Source organism: Canis lupus, chromosome X (genome assembly GCF_003254725.2).
Source record: "Canis lupus dingo isolate Sandy chromosome X, ASM325472v2, whole genome shotgun sequence".
Lineage (NCBI taxonomy): Eukaryota > Metazoa > Chordata > Mammalia > Carnivora > Canidae > Canis > Canis lupus.
Genome location: NC_064281.1, coordinates 81,788,795 through 81,807,688, shown reverse-complemented (window position 1 = coordinate 81,807,688; position 18,894 = coordinate 81,788,795). Strand labels below are relative to the sequence as shown.

At 40.5% G+C, this 18,894-nt stretch overlaps 1 protein-coding gene across 10 annotated transcripts in view; it reads right to left on the bottom strand.

Annotated features, from left to right (window-relative positions):
- Positions 1–2,608: 2,608 nt before the first annotated feature.
- Positions 2,609–18,894, bottom strand: part of MID2 (midline 2) — a 202,957-nt gene continuing 186,671 nt past the window's right edge. For 6 of the 10 annotated variants that reach the window (XM_035711999.2, XM_025431485.3, XM_025431487.3 and 3 more), the window contains exons 7-10: positions 17,324–17,557; positions 9,802–9,963; positions 8,178–8,385; positions 2,609–7,546 (exon numbers count right to left, since the gene is read on the bottom strand). In XM_035711999.2, coding sequence (XP_035567892.1) covers positions 7,144–7,546; positions 8,178–8,385; positions 9,802–9,963; positions 17,324–17,557 — 1,007 coding nt within the window. In that variant the 3' untranslated portion in view covers positions 2,609–7,143. The remainder of the gene's footprint in view (positions 7,547–8,177; positions 8,386–9,801; positions 9,964–17,323; positions 17,558–18,894) is intronic. The other 4 variants (XM_035712000.2, XM_049107515.1, XM_025431488.3 and 1 more) reach the window with 1 other exon arrangement.

The following is an 18,894-nucleotide window of genomic DNA, read 5'->3' as shown; positions in this document are numbered from 1 at the left end:
ATAGGACCCCTGTTGTTTTCTAGATCAAGTGCTCTGTTCTGTCCTTGGAAAATGGAACGTCATTGGCAATTTCCTACAGGGATACATGGAAAACTGTCAGACAGCTAACCTGAAATTTGAAACTGAGACCTAACTAGAGCAGTATCTGTATTTTGTACAGTTAGTGAATAAATCAAGGGAAGAGGGCTCAAGTGGAAAGCTAAAAAGTAATGGTGTCAGATGTAAGTGGGGGAGACTGACATGCAAGCTCTGAGTGAAAAGAAGTGTGTAAAGAGTATACTCATCTCAAAAGGGAGTCCGATGGAGGTCCCAAAGAAACAGCAAGGTTATCCACCTTTCTATTCTAGTCATAGGGTCCCTGATGATCTGTCCTGATGTCCCAACATTCCTGGTGTAGATATGCAGCTTAGGCTCCTACCACTACATTCAGTAAATTTGCATTTATGGAAATGCATACTGTTAGAGCTAAAAGGGACCTTAGAAATTATTCATACATTTCAATTTATAGTTGAAAAACTAAGAGTCAGAGATGGCAAAAGACTTGGGCTTTGGGATTCTCTGGCCTTGGTACTGAATTTTTCAGGGTCTGAATTTGTTATGTGTCCTGTTATTCTTTTAATCCCTGCCTCCACGCCATCCCAATTCCAAAGACACTGAGCAGAATGAAAGGACATGGATGGAAGGTCATCAGATGAGAGGGAGAGAAAGAATTCTTCAACAGACCCTGACTTTGCCTCCTTTGGCTTTCCACACCCCACCTCAGGGAAGGTACCTGGGCATTCAGCTACCTGCTGTAGAAGAACAGCTCCTCCATGGCATCCAGGCAGTGTCACACTATCTACATAGGTCCTGCAGGCAAAGGCTTGAACCATAGCTAATCTGAGTCTTGGGAGAATGACTGTGATCCTCCCAGAGCACTAGAGGATGGGAGGCCTGCAAGGAGCTGCTTCAAGGCCACTGCTACTTATCTCCCACTGCCTCCTTATGTCCCCTCTCCCCTGGAAGGCTGTCAAGAGTTTTTCATCCCCTCCTACTTCCTGGGATCTGATGAGATAAGAGACTTCCTGACTCATCCCTCTCAGAATAGAGCTACAAACTATAAAGCCACTTAGCTGCAATCTAAAACTGGCTTCTTAGCAAAGGGATACCCCAAACTACCATTGCAGTGTCCTGGCCCCTTTTTCAGTGTCATCCTTTTTGGCATTTGGGACAAGGACCACCAGGAGCAGGAACCTTTGACTACTTTTTCTTTCAATGTGTAAATAATAAACTGAATCAAAAGATGATTCATTGTACCTTTACCTGCTGAATCAGTCAGGCCTTGGACTTGTGTGCCTGACAGCTGCTTGCTGTGAATTTCACATTTCTGGAATATCACAACACCCTCCCTTATCACCAAGGGAGTTAAGTTGGACAAAAAGACATGTAGATCACAATGACTTTTTCCTGCCACTGTACATGAAAGAGAAAACCAGCCCAAATTCCATTTTATGGCTGGAGTAGCAGATCCTCTGCATTCTGTTGTAAAAGACTTACCCGACAGGAAGTAGAGTTAGTATCTATATTCCATTATTTGAAAGACACCTCTTGGCCCCAAATATGTCCCCTACAAGTCTTCCAGAACATTGCTTGCTGCCCCTTTCAAACCTGCAAAGTCTATAGCTTGCCCTCCCCACCTTGTCACTGTGAGGTTGGACAACAAAAGCATTGTCTCTAGAAGGTTATTAACATTTTCTTGTTTTCTGAGAAGGAAGGAAGAGGTAGAGTAAGAAGCTGGAAGAGGTGTGAACTTTCCCTATCCTCCTCCATTAGCACATTATCGATGGCTAATTTATTGATTCTAATTATTCCCTTAGTTTTTTAAAGACTTTATTTATTTATGAGAGACAGAGAGAGAGAGAGATGCAGAGACATAGGCAGAGGGAGAAGCAGGCTCCCTGCAAGGAGCCCGATGCAGGACTGGATCCTGGGACCCCAGGATCATGCCCTGAGCCGAAGGCAGACGCACAACCACTGAGCCATCCAGGCATCCCTAGAGCCAGACTTTCTGAACGTCATGTCCCAAAAGACATACACAATCTTATCTGTGGATAATAGCCCTGTATTTGGCCTTTGCCTAGGTAGCTACCTCTCCAGTTAGACCATGAAGCCCATGATATTCCAAATTCTTGTCTCTTTTATATTTTCATCTTTCTGTCTCAGGGCCATAGTTTCTATAGGCCCTTGGTCTGACAATCTGTTTTCAAGTCACTTCTGGCCCTACTCTGACCTTAAACAATAAGTACCAGCAGTGGGATTTTCTTTGTTTTCTTTGTTTTTCCTTAATTCCCATCTTCTGCCTCAGTCTCTAAAACTGAATATGCGTGGTATAAGGTCCTTAGGCCTTATACCTTCATTTCTGTAGTCTTTCTGACTTTTACCTGCTCCTGAAACCAGTCTTCGTGATTGGATCCCGATTTCTAGACCCCCTGGATCTTCTCTGCCCCAGTCTCTACCTTTAATATGATAACTGATCTCCACCAAGTCATTTAGACAATGCCGGTAACCCACGGCCATCTCCCTTTTGATCTTTCCCCAATTTAAACTCCAGTGAGAGAGAATCGAGAACTCATGAATACATATATATTTATTTATTTCATAATATAGCATTTTGGATGGCTGGGATATTTTAGAAGGATGAGGCTGTGTAATCCACAGATGCTCAGATTTCTGTCACTAGGAGAGATACTAGTGGTCCAGAGCTCCCAGTACAAACAAGCCTGGGATAAAATATTTGATAAAAAATAGTCTGGCAGTCTAATAAATATTCTAGCCAACAACAACAGCACAGTATATGTCTGAAGTAAAAGGCAGTTTTACCTGCCCTGAGGGCAGTCAACCTGGACAACCTGTAAAACACAGCCAAATACAGCCAATGGTTCCAAGGCTGCAGCTGACTTCAGGAATGGAAATAAGCATGGGAGTGGTTCTTATATGTCAGCCTCACATTCTCCATTCTGTTGAGGAAAGGGTATCAAATATTTGAGCTTATCAAAAAGTCCATCCATGGATTGCTCCATCCAGGTAGTCATATATAAATATGTAAACCATGGAAGCTTAGAAAATTCACCTGGTGTATTTAAGGTGAAAAGAACATATAAGTGATTTTGCTGAAATCTGAATTTCACTGCATCCAAAGTTACATAATGGAATTATATGATAAAAATACAGATGCAGTAATTCTTACTTACAAGTAGTCACAACTCCAATGTGGCATTAACATTTCTATCATATTCTCAAAACAGGTTTAACTTTATTTTGATTACTTTTGTGCTTGCTTTAATAAGACAATATAAAAAGTGGAAACAAGCATAAATTGCAGATAGAAAGAATAATCTGCTAGCAGAAAGGATTGTAGGAGAATAGATTGACTAGGGCAACAACAATGAAAACTGAAGGCATCACCTTCCTTGAAGATGTTAATTAAATACAGGTCCTATTCCCTTTGTCCAACTGGGTTTATTTAGCCAGAGGTAGTCAATGACCGACTTCTCTTAAGGTCCTGGGCATTGCCACGATCTACAAAAGCCTTGAAGTGTGTTTTCCGGGACTCACCACACCCCCACTGAGTGCTTTATCCCCATGTTGTTTCTTGGAAAGCACTTTTCATTATTTGACTCAGAAACTTCATTGGTTACCTCAAACCCAGTTTAATTTCCTACATTATTCAGTAGGCTAAGCTCTGAGTGATTTTTTGCTCTAACCAAAACTTAAATTCATCTTCAAAGAATGGTTTGAAAAGATTCAAAAGTTCTTGAAAAGAATGGTGCCACACACTCTAGACAGTTCCCCAAGTTAACTTCCAAAGAGCTTTTGAGGCGGACAGTAGTCATTTATATGTATGAATCCTGGGACATTTGCAAAGTAATATCAGTACAGCCCAAATGGAGAAGTAACCAAGCTTTTCTGCCCAGGAAATAACAAACACCGAAATGTATACCAGACTACAACAGGGAAACTTTGCTTATTCATTCGTTCGTTCATACATTCATTCAATAAACATTAGTCAGGCAACTACTCTGTTTCACACACCATGCCAAATATTAAAAATACAGCAACAACAAAAGACACAGTCCTTGCCCTCAAGGTATTCACAGTCTAATAGGGAAGATCATTATTATACATTAAGCTTTTGTGTGCATCAGAATTACCTAGGAACTTGTTCAAAATGTAAAATTCCACTTATGTGACAAGATAGTCAATTAAGTAGATCAGGAGTGGGGTCTAAGATCAATTGTTCTAACAAACACCAGAGGTGACTAACAGGTGGTCTGAGGACCACCACGCTTTGAAAAACACTGCCATATAATGTGATTATTGCTAGAAGCGGCCCCCGGGGGTGGGGGGAGTGAGGAATGCTCAGGGTACCATGAGAGCTCAGAAGAGAACATACGGCAGTCTGGGGAAGGGTCAGGAGTTAATCTGGTTGAGAGAGGAGGGGGTGGGGAAAGGTAGTCCAGGCTAGGGTCAAACGTAAGGTAGGGAAATTGAAACTGTCCCAGGCCACTAAAACCAAAAGAGTGCAAAAAAAAAAAAAAAAAAAACAAAAAAACAAAAAATAAAAAAACAGGAATAGCTTCAGAGACCCAAGGATAGAGTAAAGAGAATTGGACTGGGAAGGAGGGGGCATGTTCTTCATTTTTGTAGCATTTTCACACTGTTCCCTTAATGTAAGAACAATCCCTGTTTACTCAGGGCATCAAAACTGTTAATAATATCTCTATTCCAGGCCCAGAGAACAACTGGTATGAAGTATGTACTCTATGTCTACAGTAACAAGTGTAAGGAGCAAAGTGGCAAAAGATGAAGCTGGGAAAGCAAACAGGAACCTGAAAAGCCCAACCCTAAGTAAATGGGACCTTCTACTGAATGTTAGGGGAGCCACTGAGAGATTTTATGAAGGGGGAAATCATTTATTTTGTTTAAAATCTCCCCCAAGGAGAGACCAGAGTAACTCAGAAATGAAAGGCATACATTTTAAAGCACCACAACAGTGTATTGGGGCTGGAGCTGGGAGGAGGAGGTTAATATTTGTTGTGCACTTTGCTACATGCCAGGTGTTGTGCTAGGCAGTTTATATGTGCTATCTTTTGAAATCTTTGCAACAGCCTTGTGAGGTAGGTATTATTTTACAGAAGAGGAAACAGAGGCTCAGAGAAGTGAAGTGCTTATATCCTAGGTCACACCGCTCGTAAATGGCATTAGAACTAGGATTGTTTTAGTCCAAAGGCTATGTATAAGCTTTCCACAGCAGTAAGCTATTTCCTAGCACTGCTGGATCTGATTGAAGTTGCTCATTTCCTAATTAGCAGAAATTACATCTGGGCTTTTTAACCAAAAAGCCAACTTTGCTGCTAGAATACGTAAGTTTGAGTCTGCCATCTGAATGGGCATCAGTCCTGCTTTCCATGTTAGGTGAATAAACAATACAAAGCTGTTATTTAGGGGATTTATATAGATACTTTGTCTCTCCTACACAATAGTAAGGCATTTGACAGCAAGGGACTGTGTTTTATCAATACATCAGCAGCAGAGTGGTACCCGGCATCTAGTAGTTTGTTGAACGAACGAACGAACGAACGAACGAATGAATGAATGAATATCCACCAAGGTGGTTGAAAGGAAGAGAGGAGACGTTTTAGCATTGTTTCAAGACTCTAGTCTGTGGCTTGTTACAGCTACCACTTTGTACAAAAGTTGTATTTTCGCATCTCCCAAGACGTAGACTCCTTGAAGCAGACTTATCTGCTGGGAAGGAGAAAACTCTGATTCTGACATCCCCAGTCTCTGCAGTGAAACTGACAAAAGCAGAGACCATAAAACTTGATGCCCTTCAACAATAGTGATGAAGATTGGGATGAAAGTTACATTTGCATTTGCCAGGAAGGGTTGGCTAAAGCAGAGGAATAGTGTAAACAAGGTCTCAGAGGAAACAATCCTTTAACCTGTTGAAGAAAACAGACGGTTCTCAGGCATTCTCAAGCACTTCAGAAGTGTTTTATCTGAAAATACAAGTACATTTATATGCAAATGGTTGTTGCATCTAAAACACTCCATTCTTACTGATTAAGTAAATAAAGTTCCTAAAGAACGTCCATTGTGCAACTCTTGTTTTAGCCTAATTCTAGTAACTTTATGTACTTGAGAGTAATAAAACTATTTCTTTGAGACATTCTGTGATGGAATTTTTAACAATTCAGATGAACCTCCTGCATTAGGTAGCCTCAGTGAAACCGTGCTACATATAATGCTTCTACTTGGATCAATTTTCTGCCCAGCATAGCATCTCTTGGGCAATCTTGTCCCTCAAACTCTCTTAAACCAATTTAGAGCTCTTCCCACCATCAATGTCATTATTGCACGTGAATGTCTGTGTGACAGGAGAGAGAATGGGAGGAATGAATGGAGGGAGGAAGGAAATATTGCCTGATCTTGATGTTCCCTTTAGGGGACAAAAATGGATGCTATAATTTAGTTTCCCTTCCACTATATTTCTTACTCAAATGAGCAAATCAAAAAATTTACTATGTATATATAATTATAAAATGAATATATAACATTATTTATTCATTTTATATATATATATATTATATATACACATACATGTTTTTCGCTATAATAAATCCTTGATTGTAGGCTTTTATCAAAAACTACATATAATGTGTGATCCTTCCACACTTCAAATCCTACTTAGCCAAACTAGAAAGGCCGACATGTGCCCATGCACAGCCTTCTGGCTGGCTAGCCCCTTGTTCAGAGCATCTTTCTACATTATCTACTTAGAATTATCCTAATTCCTTCCAAAATAATTTATACTCCCAGATTACTGGGAATTGTTAATTCTCCAGTGATAAGAGGGGTATTCCCTAGATTTCCCCTCCAATGGCTTGAACTCAGACTACTCAGACAATTCGTTCTGAGAAACTCAATACCTTAATTCAAATATAGGCTTTAATGCACAAAAATTAAATCTGTAATATCTAGTTATTTTGGATGCTTCAAATGAACTTTATTTTGTATCTTGTATATTGGACACTAACTGAGGTTTAGGAAGGAAGGAAGTGCTGAACTAGAGAGCCAGTGAATTATATGCTCTCTTGAAACTTAATGGCAAGCTTTCATCCCAGAAACATAAGGGGATTCTTGAGGCCTGCAGTTGCATTCCTGCCGCTCAGGGTAATCAATAAAATCTGGGGCAGGCAAGCCAGACAGGATCATGAGGGATTTGTTCCAGATTGTGAATGTTGGACAAACTGGAAGAATGAAGGTCACATCAAAAGTATGAAGATGGAGAGAGTTAGCTGGGTCATAGAACGACAGCATGTTGTTGTCATAATCCAGAAGGACACCCAGACGCTTCAACTGTGGGGGCACATCCACCAACATTTCCTTGTTGTTATGTCTCACTACAAAGTTACTATTGCATCGAGAGAAGACCCATGAGGAGGCATTCTTGCCAATCCATTCGTTCTTGGGAGCGGACTTGTAGGCAATACCAATTGCATACCTGTGAGCCCATGGAAAGGAGAGAGAAATGAACATTTATTAATGATCTGATTTGTGCTGGACACCACATGGGATATATAAGAACTCTAATGCGTGCTTCCCCCTTTACAAAATAGTTTACATTTTAGGCCTATAACATTCATAGCATGAGAGCCGGACAAAGTCAGCAATTAGAGTGTTGGAGTATGGGGCACCTGGGTGGCTCAGTGATTGAGCGTCAGCCTTTGGCTCAGGTCCTGATTCCAGAGTCCTGGGTTTGAGTCCCACATCAGGCTCCCTGTAGGGAGCCTGCTTCTCCCTCTGCCTGTGTCTCTGCCTCTCTCTCTCTGTGTCTCTCATGAATAAAAAAGTAGAATCTTAAAAAAAATAGAATGCTGGAGTAATTTCCAACTCCTAGCCCAGTGTGTTTCTCAAGATTTTATTTATTTTATTTTATTTTATTTTATTTTATTTTATTTTATTTTATTTTATTTTATTTTACAAAAGCCAGCCAATTTTTCTAGGAGTGGTTTTCATCACATGTCTTTTAACCTTGACTTACTGGTACTATGTTTGTACTATGGAACTGTATCTCCCAGGAACCTAACAACAGGGGAAAAAGGGAGAAAAAAATAAAAGCAGGATCTACTCACCAGGTGCAGGAACCCATAACTACCTCCCAGTAGTGGCAGCCACTGTCAATGAATATATTCCCTGCTGCCCCATAGCACCCTGTGCTGCTAAACCTCTCTGGGGTATGGCTCTTCTTCAGAGAGCTTTCATCCTTCTCCATCTGCAACCCATCATTGGAGATCTTCAACTTCTTGTGAGTCATTTTCGGATCCAATTTAAAGGGTTGGCCTGAAAAAAAGTAGAGAAGAAGAAAATGCATGAGCAAGTATTTAAGAATGCCATCTTTGTCCCCTAGGACTATCACTACCAGGGGATTCTTGATATGATTCTTGATATTCTTGGGCCAGTGCGAGCTGGCTGCTATTTTTATTACATTATGGAAATAGAGACTGAAGGCATCGTTTTCAATAAAATAATCAGCTGCCCCCCATATGTTATCAAATTAAAAGAGGGCTCTCAGGACCTCATGTTCTCAAATATGTTTTAAACTCTGCTTTATTTCAGTGGGTAGTTTGGGAGTTAAGTAGATCTTAGTGGAAGGAGTATTCAAGGTGAGATAGTGTGAGGGGAACTGATGAGGTTATTGCTGGTTGGTGACAGAACAAAAAAATAAGAACTCAGTAAAGGCCATCCTTCTACCCTCTTACAATTAGGATATAAATAACATGATTAAGTGACTTCATTAGAGTGTCTGATACATCATGAATGATCAGAGAGAACATTTGTTGTGTAGGATCATTCACGACAGAGAATTCCTTAGAACCATTAAGATGACACAAGTGACTAGGAGCCAATTGCTGGGTGTGGCAAGAGCTGGATTATACAAAATGGGTCTGTGGCAGACACTGAACACAACACCCATTCCCTGCTTTTTCTCTTTTGTCCACTTTCACTATAGAGGCCAGAAAAACTATAAAATATTCCTGTTGCTAGCCTCTCTTGCTGCTAGGGGTGGCTAATAAGATGGAAGTGAATGGAAAGAGAAGTCAGACAGATTTGGGGACACTTCGGGGAAAGTGCCTGCCTTCCCAATAGAAGGAGACAGCCATCACATGCACCAACCCTTTTTTCCTTTCCCTATCTTAAAAGGAAATATGACCTCTGGAGGTAGCAATGGCCATATTGTGACCATGTGACAATAAGTCAATATGCAATGGGAGAAGGAGCCTGGGTCTCCTACAACATCATTAGCATAGAACGAGCTGCTGCACTGGCTCTGAACTGCCCACCTTCAAACTTCTTGCTATATGAGAAAGAGAAAAAAATACGATTTGCTTTAGCTACTCACAAATACTATTTATTAAGCTGAGTTAGTTGGATTTTCAGTCAACTTCAGTCAGAAGCATTCCAAACAGGTATGGCTTCTCTGCAGAAGGATCCTACCAGATTATCACAAATAGTACTGTTTTACACAATTGTTTGCTCCAAGCATGGGATGGGGTACAGAGAAAAACCCTGTAATAACACCCTCCCCAAACACCAGCTGCTACTACATATACTTTGTGTGTATCTTTGTGCTCATGTATTTCCCAAGGTCACCAGCAAATCCCAGGCCCAAAGCACAAACTGCTGTGGGTGCCTGCTCAGGACCTCCCTGGTGCAGAGGGGAAATGGAACTCTCCTTTTGGAATCACCATAACGTACTATTTGTTTTTAGTCGGGTGGGTTCACTGTTCCGGCTGCCTGCTTGGTTTATGGCTTTAACAATGAAGATGTAGCGGGTCCCGCTCTGAAGTCCATGCACTGTGTAGTGGTTCTGTTTAATGTTGGGCACAATCATCCAGCTATCCACTGAATTGTACAGGCCTGTAAAGAGGGGAGGAAGATAGAACATTAGCCAGCAGATAATAGAGGATGAGAAGCACACTGACAATTCATTAAAAGCCCCCACTACCACCACCAAAAAAAAAGTGAATTTCATTTTGTTTTCTTTGGAGTCCCAGGAGACAGAGTGAGGTAAATATCTTCTGTTTCTTTTCTCCCACGGAGCTAGGCTTAGGCCAGGCTCCCTGCCTCTGATAATTGAATGTCATCACTCGTGAAAGTTAGGTTGCTTCAGTTTTCTCCCCAGTACCATAGGAAAGGCCACTCTACAAAAGTCACAGAATCATCACTTTTATGGAGTCTCTGGATCTTTACACCAAAGGTTCAATCCTCTGAGAGCTGACTCTAACCTGGTATGGATGGAGCAGTCCTGGGCAGAGCACAGGAACATGGACTGTCAGAGCCAACAGGACACCCACACACTGTATTTCCCTCATTTGACAAATGGGAAACTAAGTTTGAGAGAAAAAAGTGACTTGCCCAAGGCCACAGACAGATGGTGATGGTGCGGAGAGTGTAATCCTGGTCTCCTTAACCCTAGTCCAGTGTTTTCTCCACCCACTACATGACAATTCATGAGGTAGATAACAATATTCCTTTGTCCCTGCAAAGTATTGAAGCTTCCAGGGCTTATGTATGGCTCATCTCTCCCACCCCATCCTCACCCTTACTTCCAAAACTAACTAGGCTCCAAGGTATCATAGGGAAGCCAAAGAGATGGCATGAAAAACAAAGCCAAAATTACCATCTCCTCACTTGATACTACCCATTTTTGCCCCTTCCTGGTTCTAATACTCATTTGAAATAGGATGGTCCAGGAACACATTGTTGCCTGGAACCTTCTTCCCTCTCAAGCCCAGAGATCTAGGTTTCTGCTTTCAAAACTCTTTGGACCATAAACACTGATTTAAACAGAGAAAAATGTGCATAATTAAAAACACGTATTTGGATAACTGTGAGTAAAAGAGGGGTTGCTGTTCTATTTGTGAATTATCGAGGCTTCTTTTCTTCTGTTATCTGCTTTTTAATCAGTTTCCGGCTTTTTAACCACAATTCTACCAAACCATGCAAAAGAATGGGGGCATGAAACATGAGCAGTAAATTTAGTCACTTCTATGCAACCCTCATAAAGGATTTAGTGAGGTTGAAAATTAAAAATAATCATGAGTGTTTTAGCAAAGAATAATAATAATCATTAGTGTCTTGAAAGAGATCCGATCATGAGGGCTTTATAATGAAGTTGATGGGAGGTTAAAAAAGTCTAAAGTAAAACTAGAAAAAGAGGCATAGTGGAGGGCAAACAGAGATGTCCTAGAAAGAATAACTGGTGAAGAAGCTCAGTTATGCTCATGAAAGGCAATAAGGATAAGGGCCAGGAATAATGTTGGAGGGCTTGGTTATCCACGTGCCAATTCACAATATGAATGATAAACTGCAGAGGGAAATAAATGATCTTCCAGATATACTTCTAAAAGTATAAAACAAAACTTCACAATGAAGTACTATGTAGCTATGAAAAAGAATGAGAAGGATCTCTATTAAATGATATGGAGTGATTTCCAGGGTATACGGTTAGTGGAAAAAAAGCAAATAGCAGAAGAGCATATATGGTATGCTATTTTTTTTTACAAGAAATAAAGGCAAATAATAGAACATACATATATTTGAAGTTGATGACCTATAAGGGATAGGGGTAGGGGCATGGGATTAGAAAGATATGGGAGAGAAGGACACTTCTTTGAATACACCTTTTTTTGTATTATGTTCCCTTTGGGAAACACATTGTCATTCTATGAATTCATAAAATCACAATTAAATCAATATGAGTGGGAAAGAGTGGAGACTAAAACCAAAGGCAAAGTGACACCAACGAACCCAAACACACTTCAAATGAAAAACAACCACACCAAAGGGATGGGGGCAGGAGGAGAACTGAAAACAAATCCTGAACTATTGTTTGTTTCTGTAGTGGTATGGGCAAGGCACTTCCGAAACTGTTGCATATATTATGGGATTAAACAAATGAACACGTGTGTTGATGTTGTTAGGAGCCAGGGTTCTCACCGTGGAAGGAAGAACAGACAAACATGGAATGGGGAAAGGCAAGAAAGAACTTTTGGAGATGGACTGGAATTGGTTGGAGGTATTGGTATGAACTCGTGATTTCTACATATGTGTGTATGTGTATTCATATGCACATGCATGTTAGGTATGTGTGTATGTATATTATGTGTGTGCATACGTGTACATACATAGGTATATGTATGTATTTCTAGTACCCAGATCCTGTTCTCTAATAACATCCTTCCATTAAAAAGAACCAGGGTTCCTTGGAAAAATGGCTGATTTCAAGGCTGGGGCAGGATAAAGTCCATATGAGCCTAGAATCTTTTGTCACGCTAGAAAGTAAAGAAGTACTCAAGAATATCATGGGAAGATATAAGGACCCAGGAGATAAATGGCCCTTACTGGCTAAATCTGGACAATCTGAGCATCAAAGTAAGCAAGGGCAGTGAAGAATTCTAAATCACTGAAGAAAGTGAATTCATGAGTCCATACTGATAAGTAGAAAAATAAACAGGGGGCAAGTATTTTGCTTACAGTAGAATGCAGAGCGCCAACTTGTAAATGTAGGAAGGGATGCTCATTTGGAAAATCATCATTTTTGCAATCATCAGAGTAAAAACTGATGGGTTTGATGAGAAAGCAGGACATGTTTATTGTCTCAGAGTATCACCACACAGATTGCTTATTAGTTGCAAAAGGAAAAATAGTAACTACATGGTTAAGAAATCCAGCGAAACCTTTGACCAGCTGAACAAAATGAGCATCATTAACGAAGGGCAAGTGGACATCACATGGCTCCAGATGTGATGTCCTAAGGAGGACAAAACGTTTCCAATGTAGTATTCCAGCCATGAATGCATAATCTGAATATAAATCATGAGGAAATGTCAGAAGAACCCAAAATAAGAGACAGTATAATAAAGAAATAAAAGGACATTTTAAGAAAAGATGTCAATGTCATTAAAGATAAAGAAAGGCTGAGGAAGTGTTCCAGATTAAAGGGGGCCAGGGAAAAATGATGATTAAATGCAATACTGGATCCTCAACTCTAAAGGACAATATCGGTTTCTTTCTATGCTATAAAGGATGTATTGGGTCCAGGTGTCAAAATTGGAATATGAATGGTGAGATCAGAAAAAGTATTGTAGCAGATCTCTTAAAGCTGATAAGCACACTGTGGTTATATAAGAGTTTCCTTATTCTTAGAAAACCTACACTGAAGAATTTAGTGGTAAAAGGTCATGATGCATGCAATTTACTTTCAAATGGTTCAGAAATAGAGATAGGTAATGCTAGCAAATGATAAAGGAAACAGGACACAATATCAAAAAATAGATGAATCTGGGTAAAGAGTATACAGGCATTCTTCATGCTACTCTTACAACTTTTCTGTAATTTTGAAACCATTTCTAAATTTTGAAAAGGTAAAAATATAGGATTCCCTGGATATCACTGAGACTTGGCAAGATGGGGTTGATGACTGAATTATGGTAATGGAATTATACAACTTGTCCAAAAGGGAAAGACCACAGTATGGAAATCCATGAACCTGAGTGTAAATGTATGGTGGAGAACATTTGCATGCAAATAAAAAGGAGAGGAAATAGTTTCATATTTGTGGCAGTATATTACAGGCTGCCTGGTCACATGGAGGGTATAGCCAGTGCTTTCATAATGCAAAACACAAAACTGAAATAGAGGAAAGATAGACAGTAATGGGGAAGGCAATCAGCCAAACAACTGTTTGAATTCAGCTAACAGACCATCAGAAATATTACTGGCTTGTGACCATTCCAAATCTTAGACGACAAGAGGAGATAGTTACAGATAAAGGGAGAAGCTTAAAAAAGAATAAGGGGAACTACTTCTCCAGACAAAATTCTAGCCAACAAGAAAGAAATTTCTGGTTAAAGAAAATGTGGAGATTGATTATTTTAAGATTCCTCAAATAAATAGTATCATGTAGTATTTGTCCTGTGTCTGGCTTATTTCCTTTAGCATAATGCCCTCCAGGTTCATCCATGTTGTCATGAATGGCAGGATTTCTTTCTTTTTTAAGATTGAATTATATTTTATTGTACGAATATACCACATTTTCTTTATCCATTGATCTGTTGATGGACAACTTTTTGTATGTCAATTATTCCTCAACAAAGTGGTTTAAGAAGAGTAAATGTGGAAAAACCTCAAGGGAAAGTAGCTCTTAGAGTCAAGGTGCAATCAACAGTGGCATAACAGTGGTAGGCCAGACAGATGGTTAGGACTGGGACCTTGAATCTTCATGACTATGTATTTTCAGTAAGATAGTTTCATCTTTAACAATTATTTATTTGTTTGTATGGTGAGAGGGGGGAGTGGGGGGAGGGCAGGGCAAACAGACTCCCCACTGAGCACACAGCCAGACACAGGGTTCAATCTCACAACTCTGAGATCATGACATGAGCCAAAATCAAGAGTCAGAGACTTAACCAACTGAGCCACCCAGGAATCCCTAAAATAGTTTTGTCTTATCTGCTCATTGCCAGACAAAATTTTGCTCAGTGTTCTGACTTTGTCCCTGTCCTATTCCACTTTTGTTTTCTTTCTTTTTTTTTGTCATATTTTATTTATTTGACAGAGAGAGAGAGAGAGTGAGCACAAGAAGGGGGATCAGCAGGCAGAGGCAGAGGGAGAAACATGCTGCCCAATGAGCAGGGAGCCCAACTTGGGGCTCCATCCCAGGACCCTGGGATCATGACCTGACCTGAAGGCAGACACCTAACCGACTGAGCCACCCAGGCGCCCCTTATTCTGCTTTTCTATCAGTAACTGGAAGAAGACACAGAAGGCAAGTTGGGAAGGCAGAAACTGCATTTAAAAGGACTTTGGCAGGTTGGAATGTGAAGTCAAAGCTAATCAGATGAAATGTAATAGGGATGAATTCAAGGAGTTGTATTTCAGTTTAGACAATCAAGGATTTGAAATGCCTAGGGATTTCAACTGACTACATGCTCAGTAGTCAACACTCAGTAGTCAGTGTGACTACTGGAATAAGAAGGTTCAGGGCTGGGGCACATCAGCTAATGGACAAGAGAGACAATCCAAAGATCCTCGGAGGTGGTCAGACCAGTTCTGGAGTACTGTATTCACCTTTTGACAGCACATTTTATAAATCATTTTGACACACAGGAGTGTGTGCCTAAAGAGGATACCATGACAGTAAAGGGCCTGAAACCAAGTCACATAAGGAGCAATTTGAAGAACTAAGGATGTTTTGCCTAGAGAAGAGAAAATTTAGAAGGGACATACATGAGAACTACCTAAAATTATCTGAAGAATGGTCATGGAAGAGATGGATCAGGTTTATTAGTGAAGCACAAAAGGACAGGACTAAGACTAATTGGTAGCTATGGGTGTAATTCAAGAAACATTAAGCTTGGGGGCCCCCAGGTGGCTCAGTTGGTTAAGCATCTGCCTACAGCTCAGGTCATGATCACAGGGTCCTAGGACACAGTCCCGCATTGGGCTCCCTGCTCCACAGGGAATCTACTTCTCCCTCTCCCCGTCTCTCCTCTCAGCTTGTGCTCTTGCTTATCTCGCTTGGAAATAAATAAAATCTTAAAAAAAAGAAACATTAAGCTTGAAGTCTGAGAGAGTTGGGTTCAAACCTTGACTCCATCAGTTTGTAGCTCTGTAACCTTGGGCAACTCATTTAACTTGAACCTCAGCTTCTTCATCCATACAATAGAATTGGTATCATCTATTTCATAAGGCTAAGGGAGAACTCATGAAGACTAAGTGAGATGATGTATGTGGGAGCATTTATAAATGGCAAAGCATAATGCACATATAAATTATTATTGTCATTGTTATTTACTAGGAGGAAGAGTTAGGCCTTCTAGAAGGAAGCACTGACAATTATTTGTAGCTATACAACAACTGAATGGGTTGTTTTGTTAGAAGTGAGCTACTCATCACTGGAACTAGAAATGTTCCAGTAGAGACAGGAAAATCATCTACTGGTTGTCTGATAGAAGGGAAGATTAGCCTAAATGACTTCTAAAGTTTCTTCCAAATCAGGTGCTATGATCCTATTGCTATTAAGAATTATCCTTTAAGTTCCTATTTACAAAGGACTATATGTCTTTGAAAATAGAGAGGACAGCCTTTAGATCTTTGTCACTTGGACTTTTGTCTCAGCTCTCAAGAGACCACTGCTCTCTCCCACACTCAGGAAGGAGGACAGTCGCTGGCTATAAGACTTCCTGGAGCAGGAGAGACAAGTGCAGAAAAGCATGCTGGAGAGGCATTAGGGTTTGTGACTCTGCAACCTGAAAAAACACCTAGGAGCACAGCTACCCAGGCCAAGTGGCTTAGGTTGGAGCTGCACGAGGCAAGTGTTTTTAGAATTTGACCTCCAATGTCCTCTCACCTCCCCCAGCCCACCCTGTGGCCCAGAATTGCTGTAAAACAGGGAAAGGAAGCCTATTGGGAGGGTTTTGTTGGAAAAATTCCTCTCATGTTGGCCTGCAGAAGTCAGACACAGAAGCACAAGTGTGAAGGTAAAAGAAAATATGAATTTGCAGCTATGCGGATCAGGGTGGGAACCCTAGAGTGCACCAGAAGGTGGGAATCAGTTCCAGTCTTGAATCCAGTTTTAATTCTGCTTTCCAGTGCTCCCTGCCACACAGAGGGGAGCTCGCAGGTGGATCCCTCTTATCTGGCAATCGATGAGGCAAGTTTCTATCCTGCCTTGTCTTGCTCCAATTCATCTGAAGGTGAAACTAACATGTGAGCTCAGTGACGTCTTTTTGCACATCTTTCATTTTGTGGCCCACAGGCACATGTTTGTGTTCAGTGCAATTCTTGGAGGAAAGGGAGAAGGGGGACAGCGACAGAGGCAGAAGGTTTATCACTGTGGTCACTGATACAAATAGGTACAGGAAAGGAAGTAGTTGTCCTCAAACATAATGTATTTTACCATGGTAATGAAGTGGAAGAAGGGCCGAGGAGAGAGATAGATGTTCACACGCATAGAATCAGGAATGATGGTGGCTTAGTCACTCAGGAATGAATTCTGAGCTGGGTTCTGACCCAGGAGAATGGAGTGACATGGATTAACTGAGGAAAGGCCAAGGATTTCATCAACAAATAGGAGTGCCCCCAGTGACTGCCCAGCAAGGAAATACACAACTTGCTCGTCCACCCAGCAATAGTCTTTGCAAAGCCCTGGGGGAGCTTGCACTGTCTACGAAACACTATACTAAACAACCTAACATGTCTTACAAACACTTGCCTCGTGGCGCCCCGGCCAATCTTGAGCAGCTTACTGCTTCCTTACATTTCCTTATCTCTGGCCACAGGCCCCAACTACACCATGACTTACTGATGAAGTTAGCCTGGCCAGTGAATATGGTGTACTGAAGCTCATAGGAGCTGATGCTGAACTCATCGTCCGAGATCCAGTGGACTGTAATGGTGTCATGGGAAGCAGTACAGAGTTCCTCTCGGATACATGGTGGGTTTGGGGCTGTAAGGAAAGGTGGAAAAAAAAGGTGAGGAAGGCACACTCTCTGCTAGGGAATTTTAACAATTGCTACTCTTGCTGCCCCACTCAACATCTCAAGGAGAGGAGGTTTTCTTAAAAAGAAGCTTTAGATGGCACACACCAAACAACCCAAAGCCGAGTGCTGAGACCTCAAGTTCCCCCAAACCACTTGGACTTCAATGATTATGATATTTTTAGGCAAAGTATATATAAGCCTAAGGTATGGAGGTGATTGCCCAGTTGTCTACTCTCCCTGTACAAACACACATGTAAATATCGGAGCAACATGGTCATGTGGTTTTCTCATTGCATGACCTTCGACCTATTTTTTTATTCTAAAATAAGCTTTATCATATATTTTTTGGCAGTATAGCCAAGCACAAATTAATGAGTTCCCTCATCTGTGAAATAAGGGATGATAAATACCTTATAGATTTGTTGTAGATATTTATAATATAAAATTAATACACAGCGTCTGGCATAAAACAGATGTTCAACAAATGACAGTCATTTTATTTTATTTTATTTTATTTTGTGTTTATGGATTGGAAGACTTAATATTTTTTGTATATTTTTTATTGCAGTTTGATTTGCTAACATATAGTATAACACCCAGTGCTCATCCTGTCAAGTGACCCCCTCAGTGCCCATCACCCAGTCACCCCATCTCTCTGCCCACCTCCCCTTCCACTACCCCCTGTTCATTTCCCAGTTAGGAGTCTCATGTTCTGTCACCCTTTCTGATTTTTTCCCACAAATGACAGTTATTTTCATATAGAAACAAAAATAATGACAAATGCAAAGTTATTGTACGTGTATATTTTTCTCATGAAGTGGTCATTCAATAAGGTAGCCAGCATTTTTTTTGTAGCCAGCATTTTTAATAGGCTAGTTGCATCCCTCATTTCCTAAAACTGTCTGTAAGCCAGATATTTCTTACATTTTTCTTCCTAATCTGTCAGTTCCTCAAATGTCCTTAAAACCATTTGAATGGCACTTGTACCTATGCAGGACATTTTTAGTATCCCACAATTGCCACCTGAGTTCTAACCCCCTCAACAACAAGTGACAATACATTACTGATAGGCTCATAAGGAGAAATCCATCAGCAACGTCTTTATTTTTTCTTGACCTTTAGGTATGATAGTATACTCGTCTGCCTCCAGAAATACTTGACACATTATCTTTCTTTTCTCTTACATGAGCTAAAGTATATTCCATCTAAAAAGGTATGCATATTGCCTTAAAGGTTATAAAAAGCATTTTCATTACAAATATAGTCCTTTTCTGATTACCTTAACAGTAAGAGATCACCAAAA